This window comes from Panthera pardus, unplaced genomic scaffold (assembly GCF_024362965.1).
Source record: "Panthera pardus isolate Hobbes unplaced genomic scaffold, ASM2436296v1 HiC_scaffold_26, whole genome shotgun sequence".
Classification (NCBI taxonomy): Eukaryota; Metazoa; Chordata; class Mammalia; order Carnivora; family Felidae; genus Panthera; species Panthera pardus.
This window is the reverse complement of record NW_026526832.1, coordinates 20,477,233-20,500,171: the sequence shown is the minus strand read 5'-3', so window position 1 is coordinate 20,500,171 and position 22,939 is coordinate 20,477,233. Positions and strand designations below refer to the sequence as shown.

Below are 22,939 nucleotides of genomic sequence, written 5' to 3'. Positions count from 1 at the left end.
AATGGGATGGGAAGGCTCATGGGGCAATCATTCTCTAACAAGAGGTAGGACTAAGTCAAGATATGTAGGCAGAGCAGAATATTGGCAGGTGATGGAGAGAAGAATGGTTGCAGCCTCTCAGCAATCAGGGATGTCTAACAAAGCCCTTCCTCATGGAAATCTCTGCTGAAGGCTGGGAGAGTGAACGCAGGAGGTAGGCACTAGCAAATAGGCAAAATCCCTGAGATTGGAGTGGTAGCTTTTATGGCCAGGTGACGACATAGCAGTGGGACTGCCATTCACGGGAATAACTCCATTTTTAAGGATAGAGAGAGCAAGGGGCGGAGAAATCAGAGGAAGAAATCAGGTACAGAGGATGGAAGATACATGCAGGAAGAGGAATAATGATGATCCTGAGGCATAATAATGATCTTCTGAGGCAGGAATTTTTTTAAAGTTTGTTTGTTTGTGTCTGTCTGTGATCTCTACCCCTAACATGGGGCTCGAACTCAAGACTCAAAGATCAAGAATCACATGCTCTTTGGACCCAGCCAGCTAGGCGTCCCAAGGTAGAATGTTCCTTTTTTTTTTTTTTAATTTAAATGTTTGTTTATTTCTGAGAGAGAGAGAGAGGGAGCACAAATGAGGGGGGGGGCGGGCACCAAGGTAGGAATTTCCTATAAGCTTTAAAGGCAGGTCCTAAAAGTTGAAGCAGAGGACTGGAAACATGACTTTGGTCAGCTGTGTGTTCTCTAGAAAGATATAGAAATAATACCTTAACTAATAATATGAGCATATAAATATATCTATTTTCTTTCTTGGCTTTGCAAATATTTGGGCAAGATTTACAGAGAAAAATTTTTAAGGGCATAAATCCTAAGCTAGTACTAACTAAATTGGCATTTTCTTTCACTAAGTTTTAGGATTTATCAAATATTACTTCATAACACTATGTTTTCCTTTTAGGCCTACATAGACCCCATTTTATTCTTTTTTTCCCCCTAAAGTCAGAGGCCTTTCGTGCCTTGGTCATTCCAGCCATCTTCCGGGGCAACGTAGCTTGATGCTTAGGTCTTACTTCAGCAAAACTATTAATTAACTTTGGGGAAGCCGAACATTGAGAACTGGCTGAGCCTCCCAATTCCCACCTCCATACAATGTGATGTCCCGTAGAGGTCTTCTTCCCTGTCCCCTTGCATATAGTGCTGGCTCTGCCACTAATGTGTGACCTCTGGCAAGTCTCTAACCTCTCTAAGCCTTAGACTTATCTGTAAATTACACACAGGAGTTGAATTATGATGTAAAAGATATGAAAGCTCTAAAATTCTATGATCCAGACCCAATAATAAATACAATTTGTTAATAAGTGCAGTTCACTCCTAAGGTTTCAGAATATGGAGCCCATGGAGAAAAGGCTCCACGTGCTGTAACTGCTCCAAACACCCGGGATAGGGGTGCCTGGGTGACTCAGACAGTTAAGCATCTAGCTTTTGATTTTGGCTCAGGTTGTGATTTCATGGTTTGTGGGTTCAAGCCCCGTGTCAGACTCTCCGCTGACTGAGGAGCCTGCTTGGGATTCTCTCTTTCCCTCTCTCTGCCCCTCTCCCACTTGCGTGCTCCAGCTCTCCCTCAAACCAAATAAACAGTAAAAAAAGAAAGAGCTAGGATAAAACGTGAAGTTTCTAAATTTATTTTTCAATTTTTAAAAAAAATTTTTCAAGTTTATTTGGAGGGGGGCAGAGATACAGAGAGAAGAGCGAGAATTCCAAGCAGGCTCTGTGCTGTCAGCACAAGGCTGATGCGGGGGCGGATCCCATGACCCAGAGATCAAGACCTGAGCAGAGATCAAGAGTTGGATGCTCGGGGCGCCTGGGTGGCTTGGTCGGTTAAGCGTCCGACTTCGGCTCAGGTCATGATCTCGCGGCCCGTGAGTTCAAGCCCCGCGTCGGGCTCTGTGCTGACCGCTCAGAGCCTGGAGCCTGTTTCAGATTCTGTGTCTCCCTCTCTCTCTGCCCCTCCCCTGTTCATGCTCTGTCTCTGTCTCAAAAATAAAGAAACGTTAAAAAAAATTATTAAAAAAAAAAAAAAGAGTTGGATGCTCAACCGACTGAGCCACACAGGCGCCCCAAGTTATTTTTTATATGTAACTGCCCTTATTCCCAAATTTTATATCATGGAATTAATTGGGCTTTCTACATTTAGAAATAATAACATTTAAGAAATGCTTTACAACACTGGGGCTTGAGTTAAACTTATTTGAAAGGGAGAATCACGCTAACACTCCGGAGTGCTCAATGTAATGCCTCTTAATGGACGACAAACCTGTGAAGCACTGATCATAGCTCATTCTGTGATTTGCATAGCCAGCCTATATTAGAATTGTTGGCATTATCATAAGACATTCCCAACTATAGAAAGAATGATCCATAGAGGATAAGGTTTAAGTGACAAGAGCAATCACAGAAACAAACTGAAGAGCGAGATGTATCAGAGAAGACAAGTATTTTCAGTAGTGAAGCTTCAGGGGTGGTTGGGAAGGAAAAATGCAAGCCAAGTCTTTAAAAAATGGGAGGTTGAAATACGATTACCCTAACGGCCTCGAAGAACAATTTTAATTACGTATTAAACGCACAAACGTTTTGGGGGTGGTGGCGGATGTAAAAATGTAGTTTTTACTTCTCTCTCAAACCCTGTTTCCAGATGCCTCAGGGTTTTCTCTCGTAGGAGTTTGAACTAGCCCACCAGGTTCAACTACCCTACCACCACATCCTGGGTGTGCTTGGCAGCGATGAAGCACATTGAGAATGGCAGGGCAGGGGCGTGACTCTTTAAACGACAGAAAGGAAAAAGAGGAACAGGAAAGGATAAAAACTAATAGGGAAGAAAGGGTGTAAGGCACAGGAAAAGGAAGGGCAAGGAAGAGGCAGCGTCGGGTTGGGGTTGGCTTCACTGTCCTTCAATTCTGGACACCGGTGGTTAGCTTTTGGCCGCAGGGACCAGCCCTGCTGCCTCCGTATGGCGCTGCTGGGCTCTCGGGCATTCCAAAAGGACGGCAAGGCCTGGAGCGGGTCCTGGGCGTAGAGCACAGCACCGAAGCTTCGACTTCTCCCTGCACCCAGGTGTTCTTCAGTCCTTCTCCCCTCGCCCTGGAAGGCGGATTACATCATTCCAACCTGAGCAGCCCGGCCAGTTTTTCCATTTCAGACTCCTGTTCTCTGGAACGTCAACTTTTGCTCCTGAAGTAAACCAGGATGTAGCTCTAATGCTTCTCCTGTTACCATTAGCCACCAGGGAGGGCACTCCAGGATGCGTCTCATCTTAGCAAAGAGCCTATTAATGACCCAGGGCGCCACTTTTTCTGGCGTTTACGAACTACAGCTACACAGGAACTCACGGCCATCAAGGGCTGTTGCTGCGCCAAGCCCCTCAGCTCGACACACGCGACACACACAACCGGGGGCATCCTCAGCGCGGCCGGGGAGGCGGCCCCGAGAGGAAAGAGGGTGTCAAGGGGCTACTCCAGCGTGCAGCGCCTGCGCAGTCACCAGGCAGCGCCTCCCCGCGGGGCGTACTCTTAACGCGGCGCACCCTATCAGGCGGCCGCAGGGAGCGCGCCCGCGGCCTCGCCCTCTCTCGCCCCTCCCTTCTCTCTTCTCCGTCCGGCCTCAGACAGAGGCTCGGAGAGCCGGCGCACCACTCTCCGCCCCCGCGTGCCCCTACACGCTCCGGCGCGCGTGCGCAGAGGCGATCCGCAGGGCTAGGGCGCGAGGGAAGGGCGGGCGTACGTCCTTGCGTGCGTCTCAGGCAGCGCGCACGCCGGCGTGAGAGGGCACGGGGAAAAGGTGGCTCTGGCCGGGGCGGCTCGGCTTCCTGTGGCTATGTAGCTGAGCTCGTCGGCTCGGGGTCCTCCACTGCCACCGCCGCGTCCTGGCGCGGAGTTTCTGCTTGGGAGGGAGACTGTCCTCACGTCCGCCGCACTCCCTCGACGGCAGAGCTTGCTTGCTCGCCCGTGGGAGCGTCCCGGCCGAGCAGCCCTGAGGGGGGAGGGGAGGCCATTTTGTCCCGACCGACTCCCCGGAACCGGGCGGAGCGGCTGGGAGAGGCTGCGGAGCCGCGGTCGCCGCCCTCGGAGGCACCGGACGCCGCCACCGTCGGGGGGCTTCCTCGACGAGGCAGTTCGCAGGTCGCCCGCGCCCTCTCGAGCCCTCGTTTTTCCCACGCTTCCCCGGTCCTCCGGCCTGAGAACGCCCGAGCGAGGAGTTGGCTGTAGTGAGAGGGACCGATCCCTTGGGGCCGCCGGCGGCGAGAGCCTGAGCCGCTCCTCCCAATGGCGAAGAAGACGTACGACCTGCTTTTCAAGCTGCTCCTGATCGGAGACTCGGGAGTGGGGAAGACCTGCGTCCTTTTTCGTTTTTCGGATGATGCCTTCAATACCACCTTTATTTCCACCATAGGTAAGACCTGTGGGAAGATGGTGTACGGTCTGGGTAGCAGCAGACCGTTTCTGTTACTCCAGACATCTTGCTTCCCGTAATAAACGCCTTTGTTTCAGTGATTCCGATTCCAAGCGACAGACCTAAGTTACTGTTTGAATCGACATCGAGCTTACTGGGGCGGGGTCTTCTCCTGCTTTCCATCCGGTCTTTTGCTTTCAAGTCTCCTACTCTGTTCGGTGCCTCTGATGCAAAATATGCAGCATTAACCACGTTCCAGAATGCTGTTTCTTTAAGCGACTGCACTGGCTTTTTCCATATTTGTGTGGCGTTACTAAATGCACGATACTTGTAAGGGATTTATTTTAGTGGTTGGGATTGAAGCCGTAGGTCATTTGGTAAAGGCCTGAATTTATACTTCAGGGCAAAGAGAAGATTCTGTATGGTCATAACTTAGAGTAAACTTGAGGGTTTGTGTGAGGAATAATTAAAGCAAATTAGAGGGGAAAAGTGAGTTCCCCCGCGTTGACTAATCCATTGATGTGTCAAACAATCGGAGGCTCTTAGTGCTTGGGGTGGGACTCAATGGCATGTTTGCCTCACAGTGCTTTTCCAGACATCAACAGAAACAGTAATCTAAGGGAGATGATCAGTTTCTGTCCTCAAACCCGAGAGAATGAAGTTCTCCCTTCTGTTAGACTTTACGCTAGAATTTCCGGGAAAACGTTTGGCCCGTCCTAGCCGTAGAACTTCTAATTTACTTTCACCTTATGTTTCAGAATTACTTAGTGTGGAAGTAAGAACTAAAGGTTGACCTTTTTAGTTGGTTTCTGGTTTTGGAAAAAAAAAAAAAAAGGGAAGACTCTGGGAAAATTCCTTTGGATTCTGGTTAGAAAATTTAGTGGCATTAAGACGACTTGTGTTAAATGAATTGTATGCGAAAAATGCCCACCCCCCCCAACCACACGCAGTAAATATCTTAAAGGATACATGGTTGCCCCTGTCATTTGGAACCCAGCACTCAGCATTGGGGCAGTGCAGTGAAACCCAGTTATACATGTAACTAGTTTTATATTTGAGAGATTTTAAAAAGCAACTGCAGCCTTCTCTGAACTCTGGGAATTGCAAAATTAAGCTGATTTCAATATACAGCATTATTGGAATGGTTAATTTGGATTTATGACAAAATTTTTGTTAGCTACTTAATTAATATGAAATTATACTGAAATTAAGTTGGGCAAATGATAATTTTAAATAGATTTTTAATTTTACTCTTCCTTTTTTCGGGATGGGTGGGAGACATTGCAATCATTATTGGATGTGTATCATACTATTCTCTTGACCTGTCATAAATTCCCTGAAATTTAGAACTTGTTTTCTGCTTGTGGATTAGCACTTCCTACCACTAAGTTTGCTTTTAATATGCTACCACTTTTAGCTGTAACTGGGTGGGTCGCATGGTTAGATAGTTCAGCAAATATTTATTGAGCACCTGATGCTAGGCACGGTTTTAGGTACTATAAGTGGTGAACAGGGTAGACCCCTTGAGCAGTCACAACAGAGCGTGGGAAGTGCTACAAAGGGATGAACATAGGAGAGGTGACCAGCCTAAATCATGGGGGAATCTGAGTAGGCTTGCATGGAGATGGTATCTGAAATGAAGCCTGAAGGACATAGGAATTGGACCAGTGGAATAGGATAGGGCCTAGAAATTCTGGAAAAGGGAGCATAGTGTAAACCTTTAGCAAGATCAAGATCAACTTTAACCTGCCATTGAGAAGGGTGGAATGAGAGTAGGAAGCAATGCATTAAGCCCCATCTATTCTAGTCTTTTCGTAATGGGTACGTACACACAACTAGAACCCAATCCTATAAGATAATGACTCAGTCTTGTGTAGTCTTTCTTTTTTTTTTTTCTTTTTTTTAAGTTTTATGTATTTATTTAGTAATCTCTGTACCCAACGTGGGGCTCAAACTCACAACTTCGAGATCAAGAGTTGCATGCTCTTCCAACTTTCAGCTAGGCACCCCTTGTGTAGTCCTTTTTTTAGGGGAAATGTGTGGTGGTTTTGGTTAGAGCCTGCTTGGTTGGAATCCTACTTCCACAGGCTGTGGGACTTTAGCAAGTTATTTAACCTCTTTGTGCTTCAATTTCTTCATTATTTTATTATTATTTTTTAAGCTTATTTATTTATTTTTGAGAGAGAGCACTCGAGCAGTGGAGGGGCAGAGAGAGAAAATCCCAAGTGGGCTCCACACTGGCAGTGCAGGGTTTGATGTGGGGCTTGATTTCCTGAATTGTGAGATCATGACTTGAGCTGAAATCAAGAGTTGGATGCTTAAGCAACTGAGCCACCAAGGTGCCTCTCAATTTCTTCTTTAAATAGAATCTACTACATAGGGTAGTTGTGAGGATTTTATGGGTCAGTGAGAGTAAAGCGTCTAGCATGGTGCCAGGCATACTGTAGGAGCAGAGTGCTTATTAGCTAGATACAGACTATATGTACCTTTGGCTGTTGAAGGATAGCAGAACAAGTTACTTTATGGATTGAATGCCCTGAGCATATGGTCACTCAAATATTTGTTAGTCTCTGCTAAACAATTTCACATCAGACTCTGAAAGTTTCATATTTTGATATAAAAATATTTGATATGTTTGGTATTTTGGTATAGGAGATAGGCTGAAGAGTGTGAACTGAGAAGTGAAGAAGTATGAAATTCTAAGTATAGCTCCAACAGATATTGCATGTATCACTCTGTGTGCAGGTTTAGAAGTCTATTAAACCAGTGCTGTTTAAAACAAATAGAATCTGAGCCACATATTTTTTGATATTGAAAAAAGTAAAAAAAGGTTTTTTTTACATTAAAAAAGTAAAAGAATTTAATAATGTTTTAACTCCTTTTCCCCCAAATGGTATCATCTTACTATGTAGTCAATATTTAAAAATTGTTGAAATATTTTCTATTGTTTTTCTTCAGTGTGTATGTTATTTACTGAAACTAATTTCACTTTGGGTTTGGCACGTTTCAAGTGCTCGATAGTCACCTGTGGCTAGTGGCTACCATATTGGACAGTGTATGTCTGAACAGTCTGAACTAGCTAGTTGGCTAGAAGTGACTTTGTATGCTATTTTTTTACTTTTTAAAAAATGTTATCAGTTGACTAGGGTTATCTCTTTAGTTTTGTTTTTTAAAAAATCTAGAGCATTCGCTAATTATGAATGATAGTGAAATTTGAGTTGTTACTTGATTGTTAAAACCTCTTGAGGTTTGAGTAAGTAGTTACCTTGCTAAGTGAGTATTCAGAAATAAATAGAAGTAGGTATTCACAAGGACCAAACTGCCGATAGAAGGCAGACCCTCATTATTCAGATGGAATCATTTTAGTTGTTTGTTGGTCATTGATTCTTAGAAGAAAGAATTTTTATGGGCTTATTATGCCCATAGTGCTCACAAAGACTACAGTATTTAAATTTTTCTGTGTACTTTCAATTCCCACACATTTATAGCAGAAATTATGATATTTATGGTCACATTTATTGCAGAGTTGCAAAAACAAATTACTGTTATGTCCCACACTCACCATTCTCAAAGTGAATCCAAGGGCACTAGAATATAAGCTGCATGAGGGCAGAGGTTTTTTGTTGTTGTTGTTTTTTGTTTGTTTTTTGTGGATAGAGGCTAAGCACTTAGAAGAGTCTCTCTTGAGGCGCCTGGGTGGCTCAGTCAGTTAAGTGTCCGACTTCAGCTCAGGTCATGATCTCACACTCCATGAGTTCAAGCCCCGAGTCAGGCTCTGTGCTGACAGCTCAGAGCCTGGAGCCTGCTTCACATTCTGTGTCTCCCTCTCTCTCTCTGCCGCTCCCCTGCTCATGTTCTGTGTCTCAAAAATATATGTGCTGCCGAAGTGAGCGCTTTGTGTCTCAAAAATAAATAAAAACATTAAAAAAAATTAAAAAAAAAAGTTTCTCTTAATGGGTGTGAGATAAATAATGAATGAAGACAGGCAGACAAGTAATACAGTCAGGACCCTTTAATATAGAATAGGGGCCAGTTTTATTTTAATATTTTCCTTCCTGTCTACTTTCTGAACATTGTATATGTGAAGTATATTGCAATCAGATTTTGCTTAAGAATAATAGCTGTTTGGCTAGTAGAATAATTTTAGGGTAAAACTGGTTTGAGAAATATTTGCTAAAGAGAGCTATTCAGGGGTCCATTTGGTTATAGCCCTCTTGGCAGTATGACGTCAGGAAAACATTACTCTTTAATGGTAGTTACACGGACTTGTCCTAAGGCAGAATTTTTTAGTGGGCTGTATTACTGAATGTGCTATTTTTTGGTATTAATTCCTCATTCCATGCCTTGGTGTATTATTACCTTTTCCATAGGGAATATCTTTTGTTGGGAAATGGATTGTCTGGGCTCCATGCAAGAAGTTAAATTGGTAAAGGCTCTTGCCTCTGGGAGAGGTATAATGAATGCATCCTTTTTGCTAAGCTTTATTAGAGTAGGATGGTTCCACTAACCTGCATTTAAGAATTGGTTGATTTAATTGAACTGAGCCCATTTATATGGGGAGGCTGCTTTTTAGAGAAATGAGCAAAACCCCTGTCATATTAAACATGCCTGGACTTTGCTGTGATTCTCAGTCAGCAGCTCATGCTATAGGAATGCCAGGGTACCTAAGGAATCTTTCATTTTAATACCTAGTTTTAGGATTGATTAAAAACTATGCAGACATTTTTCCAAAGAAGATCTACAGATGGCCAGTAAGCACATGAAAAGTTGTTCAGCATCACTAATAATTAGGGAAATGCAATTCAAAACCACTATGAGATGTTACTGCAACCCATTAGGATGACTGGCTTATCAAAAATGAACTTTGTCAGGGGCTCCTGGGTGGCTCAGTTGGTTAAGCATATGACTCTTGATATCCGCTCAGGTAGTGATCTTTCAGTTGTGAGATTGATGTCTGCATTGGGCTCCGTGCTGAGTGTGGAGCCTGCTTGGGAGTCTCCTTCTCCCTCTCTGCTCCTCCCCTGCTCACATACATACTCTGTCTCTCAAAATAAATAAACATTTTTTAAAAAAATGAACTTTGTCATACAGTTACCTGTTCAAGTTCTTTCAGTACTTTTGGGTTTAGACCCAGAAGTAGAATTTCTGGATCATGTGGTAATTCTATTTTTAAGTTTTTGGGAAACCACCCTATTGTTTTTCACAGCGGCTGTACTCTTTTGTATTCTTACTGTCACTGCACCAGGGTTCCAATTTCTCCACATCCTCACCATACTTACTATCTATTTAGCAGCATTATTCACAATAGCCAAATGGTAGAAACAACCCAAATGTCCACATGAATGGATACACAAAATGTAGTAGTATATGCATAGAGTGGAATATTACTCAGCCTTAAAAAGGAATGAAATTCTCGCATATACAACAACATGGATACCTTAAAAACACTGTGCTAAGGGAAACAAGGCAGACCGAAAAAAGGACAGATACTGTGTGAAATCATTTATATGAGGTACCTAGGATAGGCAAATTCATAGAGAAAGTAGAATAGTGGTTATCAGGGCCTGGAGACTGGGTAATGGGGAGTTATTGCTTAATGTGTACAGAATTTCATTTATTGCTTAATGGGTACAGAGTTTGACTTTGGGAAGATGAAAAAGTTGTAGAGAGGGTAGTGGTGATGATTGTATAATGATTAGAATATCATGTAATGCCACTGAACTGTATGCTTAAAAATGGTTAAATGCACAAAAAGACAAATATTCACTATATGCTTGCACTTACATGAGGTATCTAAAGTCAAATTCATAGAAACAGAAAGTAGAATGGTGAGAGGTAGAATGATAGTCCCTCAGGGACTGGGAGAAGGGGGAAATAGGGAGTTGTTTAATGGGTATAGAGTTTCAGTTTTGTAAGGTGAAAAAGTTCTGGAGATCTGTTGCACAACAAAGTGAATATACTTAACATTACTGTACCATACACTTAAAACTTGTTAAGATAGGTAAATATTTTTTTTAACTTTTATTTATTTATTTTGATGGAGTGGGGGCAGAGGTGGGGGTAGACACTCCCAACAGGCTCCACTCTGTCAGTGCAGAGCCCAGCAGGGGGCTGGAACTCCCCAACCATGGGGCTCGACCTGAGCTGAAACTAAAAGTCGGACGCTTAACCGACTTGAGCCACCCAGGCGACTCATGATGGTAAATCTTATATGAATTTTTACCACAGTTTTTAAAAACTGGTAAATTTTATGTTATGTGTATTTTACTAAGAATCCAAAAAACAAAAGCTACCCAACACTTGACCTAGTTCTCTGTAAGAGCATTTAATCACAGGCAGCTCCTCGGTGTTCCATGTGATAGTTACTGTTAACCAGTGGTCTTTGAGTCAAGAGGATCCTATATGGTACTTTCCCACACTTTAGTATCATTGGTCTGTCTTTTTGTTGTGTGTACCTACATGGAGCTCCTTGGGATGTTAGAAAAAAAAATATCAATGCAGGAAAAGAATCCTGCAATTAATTTTAAGTCAAGAAACAGACTGGTGAAGTGAAGTAAGTTCCAAAAGATTTTATGGGTAATTAGTGAAAGCTTTTTTACTAGAATCCAGATCTAGTTCTATGGCCATATTTCTGATTATGAGAACTTCATGGTTTTGTTTGAAAAAAAAATTAATGATGGCTAATTCTCCCATTCATCAATTTCTATTTGAAAAATGAAGTTGCAGTGTTGTTTTTTGTTTTTGTTGTTGTTTTGGCAGGAGTGAAGAAGTAACAAGTATCAGCACCAAATATCAAGGAGTTTTGTTCGGGTTACTTGTCCTTTGCAAACCTAGAGCTTAACAGAGTAGAGCTAAGCTGATGTTAAGGATAATTATTTTCACTTCCAGAATTACAGTGTATAAGAGTGTACAAATAAGTTAAAGGAATACCTGTATGCCTGTTCGGTTTGAAAAAGAGAAAGAGTGATAGAAATATTGGCAATCTCTTTCAACTTTTAACAGTACCAGTTTGCCCAGTCAGTGCTGTGGTAGGAACTGTAATTAACAGAGAACTGTTAGAGCTCGTTGAGTGTTGATTTACAAATTATAAACTTTTATTTAGCATAAAATATAAATTGCTAAAGATGTATTCTGTATAAATATGAAATATAAATTAGCTAAAGAGATATGCATGGGAAAAATGCTTATGGAGTTGGTTAGGTCAGAAAGGAAGAGTTTAAGGAAGCTACAGAGAATGTTAATAGAACATTTTCTGAATCTGTAAGACCAATAAAAGTCTTGTAAAGATCATAGATTTGCTTCCTTTAAATCGATGAGTATTGGGGGTTAATGGAATCCTGTTTTTTTTTTCTCTTGAAGATTTTATTTTTACGTAATTAGGTGAACTCTACATCCAACATAGAGCTTGAATTTAACAACCCCAAGACCAAGAGTCGCACGTCCTACCTACTGAAGCAGCCAAATGTCCTTGGAATAAGTTTTTAAAATTTGAATTATAAGATAAAGACTTTGAAAATAAATGGTTAGAATAAAATATTAGTGCAGAAAACTCACCTGAAGAGAAATCTGAAATGAGAAAAAATTTTCTTTGAAAACAGTACTGCATATTTTGGATTACAAGCAAAAGTGATTGCTTGATGTTTATCCTTCTTTCCAGAGATGAAATTTTTTTTTTTTTTTTTTTTTTCTTTTGAGGAAAACAGCCATTGGTGGTGGAACACAGAGTTTCCAGTATGGCCCAGAAACAGAGCATCCAAGGTCGTAAATCATTAGAAAAAGGAAAAACAGTTTTGTGGAGACCCAAATAGTACAATGTATCAAAATCAGTATAGAAGGACAGTGTTGATTTGTTTCTTTCATATTAATAGCGATGTATATGCAGACGTGTTTTAATAGAAATTTTTATTAAGGCAATTGTGGATTCATATGCAGTTATAAAAAATAATACAGTGGGAATTCTTGTGCCTTCTACCCAGTTCTCTCAGTGGAAACATTTTTTGAAACTAGTGTAATATCACAACCAGGATACTAACATCTGGCACAGTACATCAGTCTTATTTTACATTTGCATACATACATACATTACATATTTATGTTTCTCAGGTTTTTTTTTTTTTTTTTTTTAGTGTTTAGTTTTGAGAGAAAGAGAGCGTGAGTGGGAGAGGGGCAGAGAGAGAGAGAGAGAGAGAGAGAGAGAGAGAGAAAGACACAGAATTGGAAGCAGGCTCCAGGCTCTGAGCTGTCAGTGCAGAGCCTGACGCAGGGCTCGAACTCACAAGCAGCGAGATCATGACCTGAGCTGAAGTTGGATGCCCAAGCGACTGAGCCACCCAGGCATCCCTGTTTCTCAGTTTTACTTGTTTTGATTTGTATATGTTTTAAATTCTCCATAGTTTTATCACTTGTGTATGTTAATGTAGCCACTACCACAGTGAAGATACTGAACAGTTCCAAGAAGCAAAGATCCCTGGTGTTCTTTTAACTATACTCCTACCCCTGCCCCCATTTATCTACTCCAGAACTTTGTTTTTCATTTATAAAATTTTGTTGTTTCGTAAATGTTATATAAATAGAATTGTACAGGGTATACCTTTTGGGGTTGGCTTTTATTCACATAGCATAATTCTCTGGAGATTCACCCAAGTTGTTGTGTATATTGGTAGTTCTTTTTTATTGTGTAGTATTCCATGGTATGCATTCACCAGTTTGTTTAACCATTCACCTGTTGAGGAACATCACTGCTGATTCCACTTTTTGGCTGTTGTGAATAAAGCTGTTAGGAATATTTGTATATAGGTTTTTATATGATCATAAGTTTTCATTTCTCTGGGATAAATGCCCAATAGTATAATTACTGGGTCATATGGTAATTGCATGTTTGGTTTTATAAGAAACTACCAAACTGTTTCCAGAATGGCTTTACTATTTTACATTCCCACCAGCAGTGTGTGAGTGATCTAGTTTCTCTGCATCCTCACCAGCATTTGGTGGTGTTACTATTTTGTATTTTGCTATTCTGGTATCTGTATAGTGATATTCTCAGTGTGGCTTTAATTTGCATTTCCCTGCTGGCCAGAGGTGTTGAAAAATCTTTTTATGTCCTTATTTACCATCTATATATCTTTTGATGAAATGTCTGTTCATGTCAGTTGCCCATTTTCTTTGATTGTTTTTACTGTTGAGTTTTGAGAGTTCTTTGCACATTTTATTTATTTATTTATTTACTTACTTACAGTTTATTTTGAGAGAAAGTGGGAGTGGGGGAGGGGCAGAGAGCGAGGGGGAGAGAGAGAATCCCAAGCAGGCTCTATACTGTCAGTGCAGAGTCCAATAGATGTGGAACTTGAACTCACGAACCGTGAGATCATGACCTGAACTGAAGTCCGACGGTTACCTGAGTCACCCAGGCACTCCTCTTTATACATTTTAGATACTAGTCCTTTGTTGGATTTGTGGTTTGCAGGTATTTTCTCTTAGTCTGTATCTTGTCTCTTCTTCATTATGTAGACATTCATAGAGCAGTTTTAATTTTGATGAAGTCTAACTAATTTTTTTTTTAATTTTTTTTTCAACATTTATTTATTTTTGAGACAGAGAGAGACAGAGCATGAATGGGGGAGGGCCAGAGAGAGAGGGAGACACAGAATCCGAAACAGGCTCCAGGCTCTGAGCCGTCAGCACAGAGCCCGACGCGGGGCTCGAACTCACGGACCGCGAGATCGCGACCTGAGCTGAAGTCGGCCGCTTAACCGACTGAGCCACCCAGGCGCCCCTAATTTTTTTTTTTTTTTTTTAACGGATCATGCTTTTGGTGTCTAAGAACTCTGTTTAGTCCTAGATCCTGAAGATTTTCTTCCATGGTGTTTTCTAAATTTTATCGTTTTACATTTTACATGTGAGCCTGCAATCTATTTTGAGTTACTTTTTGTATATGGTGTGAGTTTTAGGTTGAAGTTAATCTTTTTTGGCTATGGAATGGATATCCAGTTGCTCCAGTACCATTTATTGAATGTACAGGCCTTTTGTTTTTTGTTTTTTTAAATCTCATGATCAGGTGGTGCAGATGTTCTGAAGGCTTCAGAGATTATGTATAAGAGTGAAAGTTGACTCAAGTGACTCTTTTATATAATAGCAACTTACACTCTGCTTTCTGAAAGATTTTCAAAATTTTTATCAGTGATAATATTTGAAATAAAATACTGGTATAAGATTTTTAGTAATAAAGAAATCTCTCGTCCTATCCCTGTCCATCCCCAGTCTTGCTCTTGAGAGGCATTGTCTAGCTCTTCTGTTACCTACCTCTATGTTTTTATTCGTTTTGTTTTGTTTTGTTTTTGAGAGAGAGAGAGCAAGCGCGTGTGCATGGGCCGGATAGAGGGGCAGAGGGAGAGAGAATCTTAAGCAGGCTCCATGCTCGGTGCAGAGCTGGACACAGGGCTTGATTCCACGACCCTGGGATTGTGACCTGAGCTGAAATCAAGAGTCAGGCGCTCAACCAACTGGACCACCCAGGCGCCCCACTATTTTTTTTATTTTCAATGTTTATTTTAGAGAGAGAGAGAGAGAGAGAGAGAGCGAGCACGAGTGGGGAAGGGGCAGGGAGAGAGGGAGACACAGAATCCAACGGAGGCTCTGAGCTGTTAGCACAGAGCCCAACATGGGGCTCAAACTTACAAGCCATGAGGTCATGACCTGAGCCAAAGAAGTCAGACGCTTAACTGACTGAGCCACCCAGGCGCTCCTTATTTTTATTTTTTTAAGTAAGCTCTGTGCCCATGGTGGGGTACAAACTCACAACCCCCAGTCACATACTCTGTTGACTGAGCCAGCCAGGTGCCCCTACATACCTCTGTTTTCAAATGATATGCCCATATATCTTTTGAGTCATTAATTAATTTTCCGTTTAAAATTTTTTAATGTTTATTTATTTTTGAAAGATACCAAGCACGTGAGAATAGGGGTGGGGCAGAGAGAGGGGGACAGAGTATCCAAAGCAGGCTCTGCGCTGACAGCAGAGAGCCGGATGTGGGACTTGATCTCACAAACTGAGATTATGACTGGAGCCAGAGTCGGATACTTACCGACTTAGCCGCCAAGGCGTCCCATTTTTATATTTTTAAAGTTTATTTTTTCGAAGTGAGAGAAAGTGCGCGCACACGCAAGTGGGGAGGGGCAGAAAGGGGGGTGCAGAGAGAGAATCCCAAGCAGGCTCTGCATTGCGGTGAGTACAGAGCCTGATGCTGGGCTTTAAACTCATGAACCACAAGTTCAACGACTGAGCCGAAGTCAGACGCTTAACTGACTGAGCCACCCACGTGTCCCATTAATTTAATATTAGATGGGAATTTTTTTTTTTTTTTTTAAATTTTTTTTTTCAACGTTTTTTATTTATTTTTGGGACAGAGAGAGACAGAGCATGAACGGGGGAGGGGCAGAGAGAGAGGGAGACACAGAATCAGAAACAGGCTCCAGGCTCCGAGCCATCAGCCCAGAGCCTGACGCGGGGCTCGAACTCACAGACCGCGAGATCGTGACCTGGCTGAAGTCGGACGCTTAACCGACTGCGCCACCCAGGCGCCCCTAGATGGGAATTTTAACGTTTTATAATCTCATCTTATTCTTTCTCCTTTTTGTCAAATTGGTTTCTGGTGGTTCCATGCTCATGTAAATATTCCCTGTTAAGCCAAATAATTTATTATGATTCTCTCTTTCCTCTGAAGTTAAAATTCTCTTTATTTGATTAATTTCATTTTACCCATTGTCTAGTTTTCCTACATCCTCCAACAACCTCTCAGAATGATTATCTATACAGTCATACTGTCAGAGAGATAATTTTTTTTCCTGGACACACCTCTTCTAGATCTTTTCTCCTTCCTGCTTCAGTAATAGATTGGTTAGTAACTAAGCCTGTTGTACTGCTGTTGCCTTGGGGCTTCCCTTAACTGCCTCTTCTTTGTGACACTGTTTTTTGGTTTACTGCCTTGGATCCTTTCCTCTTCTAAGTAGCTTCTTGAAAAAAGGTTGTATGGCAAAGGAAATTTTTTGAGACTTTCCATTTTGACAACATCTTAATTCTTTTTAATTCAATTGAAGGTCTGATAGGGATAGAATTCTAAGTTGAAAATAATTGTTCCTTAGGGTTTTGAAAATATTAGTCTATTTTCTAGCTTCTGATGTTGCTAACAAATCCGGTACAATTCTGATTCTTTTTTTTTTTCCCCCTAAGAGAAAGAGCGCACAAGTAGGGGAGAGGGGCAGAGGGAGAGAGAATTTTAAGCAGGCTCCCCACTCAGCCTCATGTGGGGCTCAATCCCACCACCTTGGGATCATGACCTGAGCTGAAGTCAAGAGTTGGATGCTCACCTGACTGAGCCACCCAGGCACGCCCTCATTCTGATTCTTTATCCATTATTTGTGATCTAGTTTGTCTCTAGAAGTTTTTAGATTTAAAAGTTTTTTTAGGGGTGCCTGGATGGCTCAGTTGGTTAAGCATCCAACTTCGGCTCAGTTCATGATCTCACGGCTCGTAGGTTTGAGCCCTGCTTCCGGCTCTGTGCTGACAGCTCAGAGCCTGGAGCCTGCTTCAGATTCTGTGTCTCCCTCTCTCTCTGCCTCTCCCCACTGTGTTCTCTCTCTCTCAAAAATAAATAAAAATGTAAAAAATTTTAAGTTTTTTTGATGACTGGTAACAGATTCCAGAATGATGTATCTTAGTGGGTGGGGTCTTTTTTTTTTTTTTTTATGAACCCATTTTTCTAAATACTTGGTCTTTATGTTTTTTTCTTGCATTTTTACCCCCTATAATTTTCTTCCCTTTATTTTTTTTTTGTTATTTTATTTTATTTTTTTTTAGTTTATTTATTTATTTTGAGAGCGAGCAAGCAGGGGAGGGTCAGAGAGTGATGGGGAAAGAGTGTCCCACACAGGCTCCATACTGTCAGCACAGAGCCAGGCATGGGACTTTAACTCATGACCTGAGCTGAAATTTAGAGTCAGCTGCTCAACTGACTTGAGTCACCCAAGTGCCCCCTTTATTTTGTTTTTAATTGGTTTTTGGACTTTTTATTGTGTAATTTCCTATTTTCCAGCTTTGTTAATTGGTTTTCTTTTCTTTTTTTTTTTTAATTTTTTTTTTTTTTTTAACGTTTATTCATTTTTGACACAGAGAGAGACAGAGCATGAATGGGGGAAGGTCAGAGAGAGAGAGGGAGACAGAGAATCTGAAACAGCCTCCAGGCTCTGAGCTGTCAGCACAGAGCCTGACGCAGGGCTCGAACTCATGGACCATGAGATCATGACCTGAGCCGAAGTCAGACGCCCAACCGACTGAGCCACCCAGGCGCCCCTAATTGGTTTTATTTTCTGGAAGATTTCCTCAACTTTATCTTTTAACTTTTCTATTGAAGGTTTTAGTTCAGCTGTCATATTTTAAAATTTGTAGTAGTTTTTTCTTGTTTTTTTTTTTAAAGTGTACTCTTTTCATGAATTATTTTTTTCTTGGGAGATAGCTTGTTTGACATTTCTATTTCTTGCCTGTTTTTTCCTTCAAGTTTTCTGTGCTCTCCCCACATTTGTTTTATTTTGTATTTTAGAGGCCTTTCTCAAATGATTGGTGATTTCAGGGTGTATGTTCATAATTAAGAATGGGTCGGGGCGCCTGGGTGGCGCAGTCGGTTGGGCGTCCGACTTCAGCCAGGTCACGATCTCGCAGTCCGTGAGTTCGAGCCCCGCGTCAGGCTCTGGGCTGATGGCTCAGAGCCTGGAGCCTGTTTCCGATTCTGTGTCTCCCTCTCTCTCTGCCCCTCCCCCGTTCATGCTCTGTCTCTCTCTGTCCCAAAAATAAATAAATGTTGAAAAAAAAAAATTAAAAAAAAAAAAAAAGAATGGGTCATTATTTTTTTTTTTTTAATGTTTATTTTTGAGACAAAGAGAGACAGAGCATGAACGGGGGAGGGTCAGAGAGAGAGGGAGACACAGAATCGGAAGCAGGCTCCAGGCTCTGAGCTGTCAGCACGGAGCCCGACGCGGGGCTCGAACTCACGGACCGGACCGTGAGATCATGACCTGAGCTGAAGTCGGACGCTTAACCGACGGAGCCACCCAGGCGCCCCAAGAATGGGTCATTAAAAAGATGTTTGCAAGCTCTGTAAGCATGGGTGGGGCTTTTTAACCTCCCTGTTTTTGTCTCTCCATACTCCATTGAGCCTCTTGTTCTTGAATTCAAAGTGTATCGGTTTTATATTTTCTGGAGAATAAACCTTTAGACTCCTGCTTAGTCTTGTGGAGTGGTAAAATCTGGCTATTTGAGATGGAGGCTAGATCTTGGGGTGTCCTTATGTAAACCTTTAATCAGTTTCTGCCTGGTACCTGATACCTCCTATTAAACCTTTCTCAGGGTTCTGAGACATGAAGTGGCTTGCTTCTCATTGGTGTCTTTAGTGGACCCTGAGGTCATAAGATTTTTTGTCTTCATCTATTATGGTTAGTTACAATGTCTATTCATTTATTTTTATTTAAAATTTTTTTTGTTAACATTTGTTCATTTTTGAGAGATGGAGAGATACAGAGCGTGAGTGGGGAAGGGGCAGAGAGAGAGGGAGACACAGAAGCTGAAGCAGGCTGCAGGCTCTGAGCTGTCATCATAGAGACCAGTGCAGGGTTTGAACCCACAGGCCACAAGATCATGACCTGAGCAGAAGTTGGGCGCCCAACCAACTGAGCCACCCAGGTGCCCCAAGGTGTTTTTATATGTAGGAACCACAACTTAACAGGACTTTTTTTTTTTAAGTACAGAACATTTTAAACTTTCTTCTTTAGCTCCCAGTACATATTTTCTTGAGCTGATTTCAACTTTTTTCTAGATGATGCTACGTAGCAGGCATTGTTATTTAGGTTACTGATGAAGAGGCCATATATATATGTGTGTGTGTGTGTGTGTGTGTGTGTATGTATATATATACATATGTATATATATACATACACGTGTATATATATATATACACACACACACAGACACACACGTATATATATATATGCACACACATACATGTATATATATCACAACCTAGGGCAAAGGGTAAGAGCATATATATATATATATATATATATATATATACGTGTATGTGTGTGTGTGTATATATATACATGTATATATGTATATACATACGTGTATATATATATACATGTATATATATACACACACACACATACATATATATATATATAAATGCTCTTACCCTTTGCCCTAGGTTGTGATCTTCTCATTTAATAATGATTTCCAACTGCAATAGTGATCTAGTTAACCACAGTTTGCTTTTTCAACATTTTCTTCAGTCTTGGGGAACATCTCCATCCTTGACATTTTATCTACCCTTGGAATACTTTAGCACCATAAAAACGTTTCTGCTGAAGGGACTCTTTCTTCAAACAGTTTTTTTCCTGATCTCTTAATGAGTTTTAGGAAATTCTTGAGTTTAAAACTGCTCAGTGGAGTAATAATTTTTTTTAGGGAACTGTTTTCTCAAATATAGCTTTTCATTTAGAATTTATTGATTGATGGGAATGAGTGGCTGCAAGGAAAGAATTGGAAGTCTTAAATGATAATCTTATAGAAAGCCTTATAGCTAACAATTTCAAGAGTAAATACATTTTTTGTAAATTTGTCCTTGATTCTTTTACTTGTAAAACACATCTTTCTGAAAGCAACGGTGTTGTGTGCTTACTTGGTGTTGCATATCATACGTTGTTTTGTGGATTTTGACATGCACCGTGGAATAGTATTACAGCTTGTCGCATCTTTCTTGCTATTTGTCAGTTAAGTTTTCTCACATAACTTCCATGAATCTGCTTCAGTGGGTGATTTGCTTTTAGGTAGTATTTGGCCTTCCTTTACCATTATAAAATTTCGACAGTGTGTGGTGGGTTGATTTTCTTTAAAGGTGATAATAATGATCCATTTTTAAAAATGTGCAGTGACTGTGAAGAAAGTGGTTCCAAAGTGTCTTTCTTAGCAGCAGCAGCACCAGCATCACCAGAAAACCTGGTGGAAATGCAAGTTCTCATGTTCTAACTCTTTTTTTTCTTTTTTTCTCTTTCTCTTTCTTTTTTCTTCCCTTATTTTACCTTATTTTATTTTATTTTAATTTATTTTTAGTTTATTTTGAGAGAGAGAGAAAGAGTAGGGGATGGGCAGAGAGAAAGAGAAGGAGAGAGAGAATCCCAAGCAATCTCCACACTATCAGTGCAGAGCCCAATGTGGGGCTTGATCTCACAGTGAGATCATGACCTGACATGAGCTGAAACCAGGAATTGGATGCTTAACTGACTGAGCCAGCCAGGCACCCCCCCCACCTCTGATTTTTTTTTTTTTTTTTAGAGATGGCACAAGTGAGTGAGAGGCAGAGAGAGAGAGAGAAAGAAAGAAAGAATCAGGGCTCGTGTTCACCTGAGGTGGGACTTAAACTCACGAACTGTGAGATCATGACCTGAGCCAAAGTCAGATGCTTAACTGACTGAGCCACCCAGACACCCCTCTTTTGACTTCTTTGGAGGATGGTTGGCAGTGGAGGTGTCCAGAGTCCAGTTCAGGATTGTATATTGAATTTAGTTGTCCTGTCTCTATAAATTTTCCTTAATTGAGAACAAAACAGATCATGACATTGACATTTTCAAATGAGTATAAGTATTTTGTTAATAGAACGTCCCACATTTTGGATTTGCTTCCTCATGATTAGATTCAAGTTAAACATTTTGGCAAACATACTAACTAGGTGATTTGTCTTTGTACGTCACATCAGGAAGTGTGCATATGTCATTTTGTCCGTTATTGGAGACAATAAATTTGAACCTTGTGTAAGATACAGTCTGCGGAATTGTTAAGGTATTTTCCCAAATGTAATTAATAATTAAGAGGTGTGGTGATGCTTTGAGACTGTGACTATTGTATTATCTAAAAACATTTTACCCAGTGGTTTGATCCATGAATGAATCCGTGATTACATTTGGGGTTGTGAAAAAATATTTCTCTTTTCTCTCATTCCTTTTTGTCTTCTTCGAAGACCATAAAAACTCTCACCAGAGTCCTTTGGCCGCCTACTGTCACTTTTCAGTAGTCAAAATTGTGTTAACATGGACATAATTGAGCATTTTTTTTTTTTTAATTTATTTTTGGGACAGAGAGAGACAGAGCATGAACGGGGGAGGGGCAGAGAGAGAGGGAGACACAGAATCGGAAGCAGGCTCCAGGCTCTGAGCTGTCAGCACAGAGCCTGATGGGGGCCTTGAACTCACGGAGTGCAAGATCATGACCTGAGCCGAAGTCTGATGCTTAACCAGCTGGAGCCACCCAGGCGCCCCCAGTCTTTTCTTTCTTTAAACAAATTTCAAAAAGTTTTAATCAAAGTAATAACTATTTGTAGTTTAAAAAAGTTACATTGTACTGCATGATTTGCAATGAAAAATAGGTGTTTGCTGTACCATTGTTTCCACTATGAGTTCTTCTTCCCTATGACGGCCCTTTCAACTCCTAGCTAATTCTCCTGGTATTTACTATTACATTTTTCTTTTTTCTTTGTTTTAATTTTAAATGTTTATTTTTGAGAGAGACACTATGAGTGGGTGAGGGGCAGAGAGAGAGAGAGGGAGACACAGAATCTGAAGCAGGCTCCAGGCTCTGAGCGATCAGCACAGAACCCGAAGTGGGGCTTGAACTCACGAGCCGTGAGATCATGACCTGAGCCGAAGTCGGATGCTTAACTGACTGAGCCACCCAGGCGTCCCATATTTCTAAATAATATGATTATGTTGCTGTTTATCTATCAATTTTAGACATTATCTGTTGATTTCCTTTTGTGAAATATGAGAGTTTCAGCCTAGACATACTGGCTTCATAATCCATGCTGCTGATTAGTCTTATAAAAGGTGAATGTTCTATTTTAGGGATGTACCTGGGTCTTTTATTTGCCCTATATGTCTTCTTAATTCTGATATTCCTTCATATGTCTTTAATTAGCTTTTGTTTTTTAGTGTTCTAATTTTGATTTCTTGATTGGATTTTTTTTTTAATTTTTTTTTTTTTTTAATGTTTATTTATTTTTGAGACACAGAGAGACAGAGCATGAATGGGGGAGGGTCAGAGAGAGAGGGAGACACAGAATCTGAAGCAGGCTCCAGGCTCTGAGCTGTCAGCACAGAGCCCGACGCGGGGCTCGAACTCACGGACCGTGAGATCATGACCTGAGCCGAAGTCGGATGCTCAACTGACTGAGCCACCCAGGTGCCCCAATTTCTTGATTGGATTTTTAAAGGGCAGTTAAAAACAACGGAAGTCACTCATGTGCGCACATATACACATGTACATATAAACACACAGATGACTCCCTGCCTGAATAATGGAATAGTTACTTAGTTTTCTTTCTGGCATGTTTTGAACTTAATTATATGCGTAAGTAATTTCATATTCTCAGTATCTATACTTGCTATTTTTAGTGTTTCTTTTATGTACACCT

General features: G+C 41.1%; 1 protein-coding gene across 1 annotated transcript in view; it reads left to right on the top strand.

Annotated features, from left to right (window-relative positions):
- Positions 1-3,814: 3,814 nt before the first annotated feature.
- Positions 3,815-22,939, top strand: part of RAB10 (RAB10, member RAS oncogene family) — a 79,662-nt gene continuing 60,537 nt past the window's right edge. Inside the window, exon 1 of the mRNA XM_019450015.2 lies at positions 3,815-4,433. Coding sequence (XP_019305560.1) covers positions 4,307-4,433 — 127 coding nt within the window. The 5' untranslated portion in view covers positions 3,815-4,306. The remainder of the gene's footprint in view (positions 4,434-22,939) is intronic.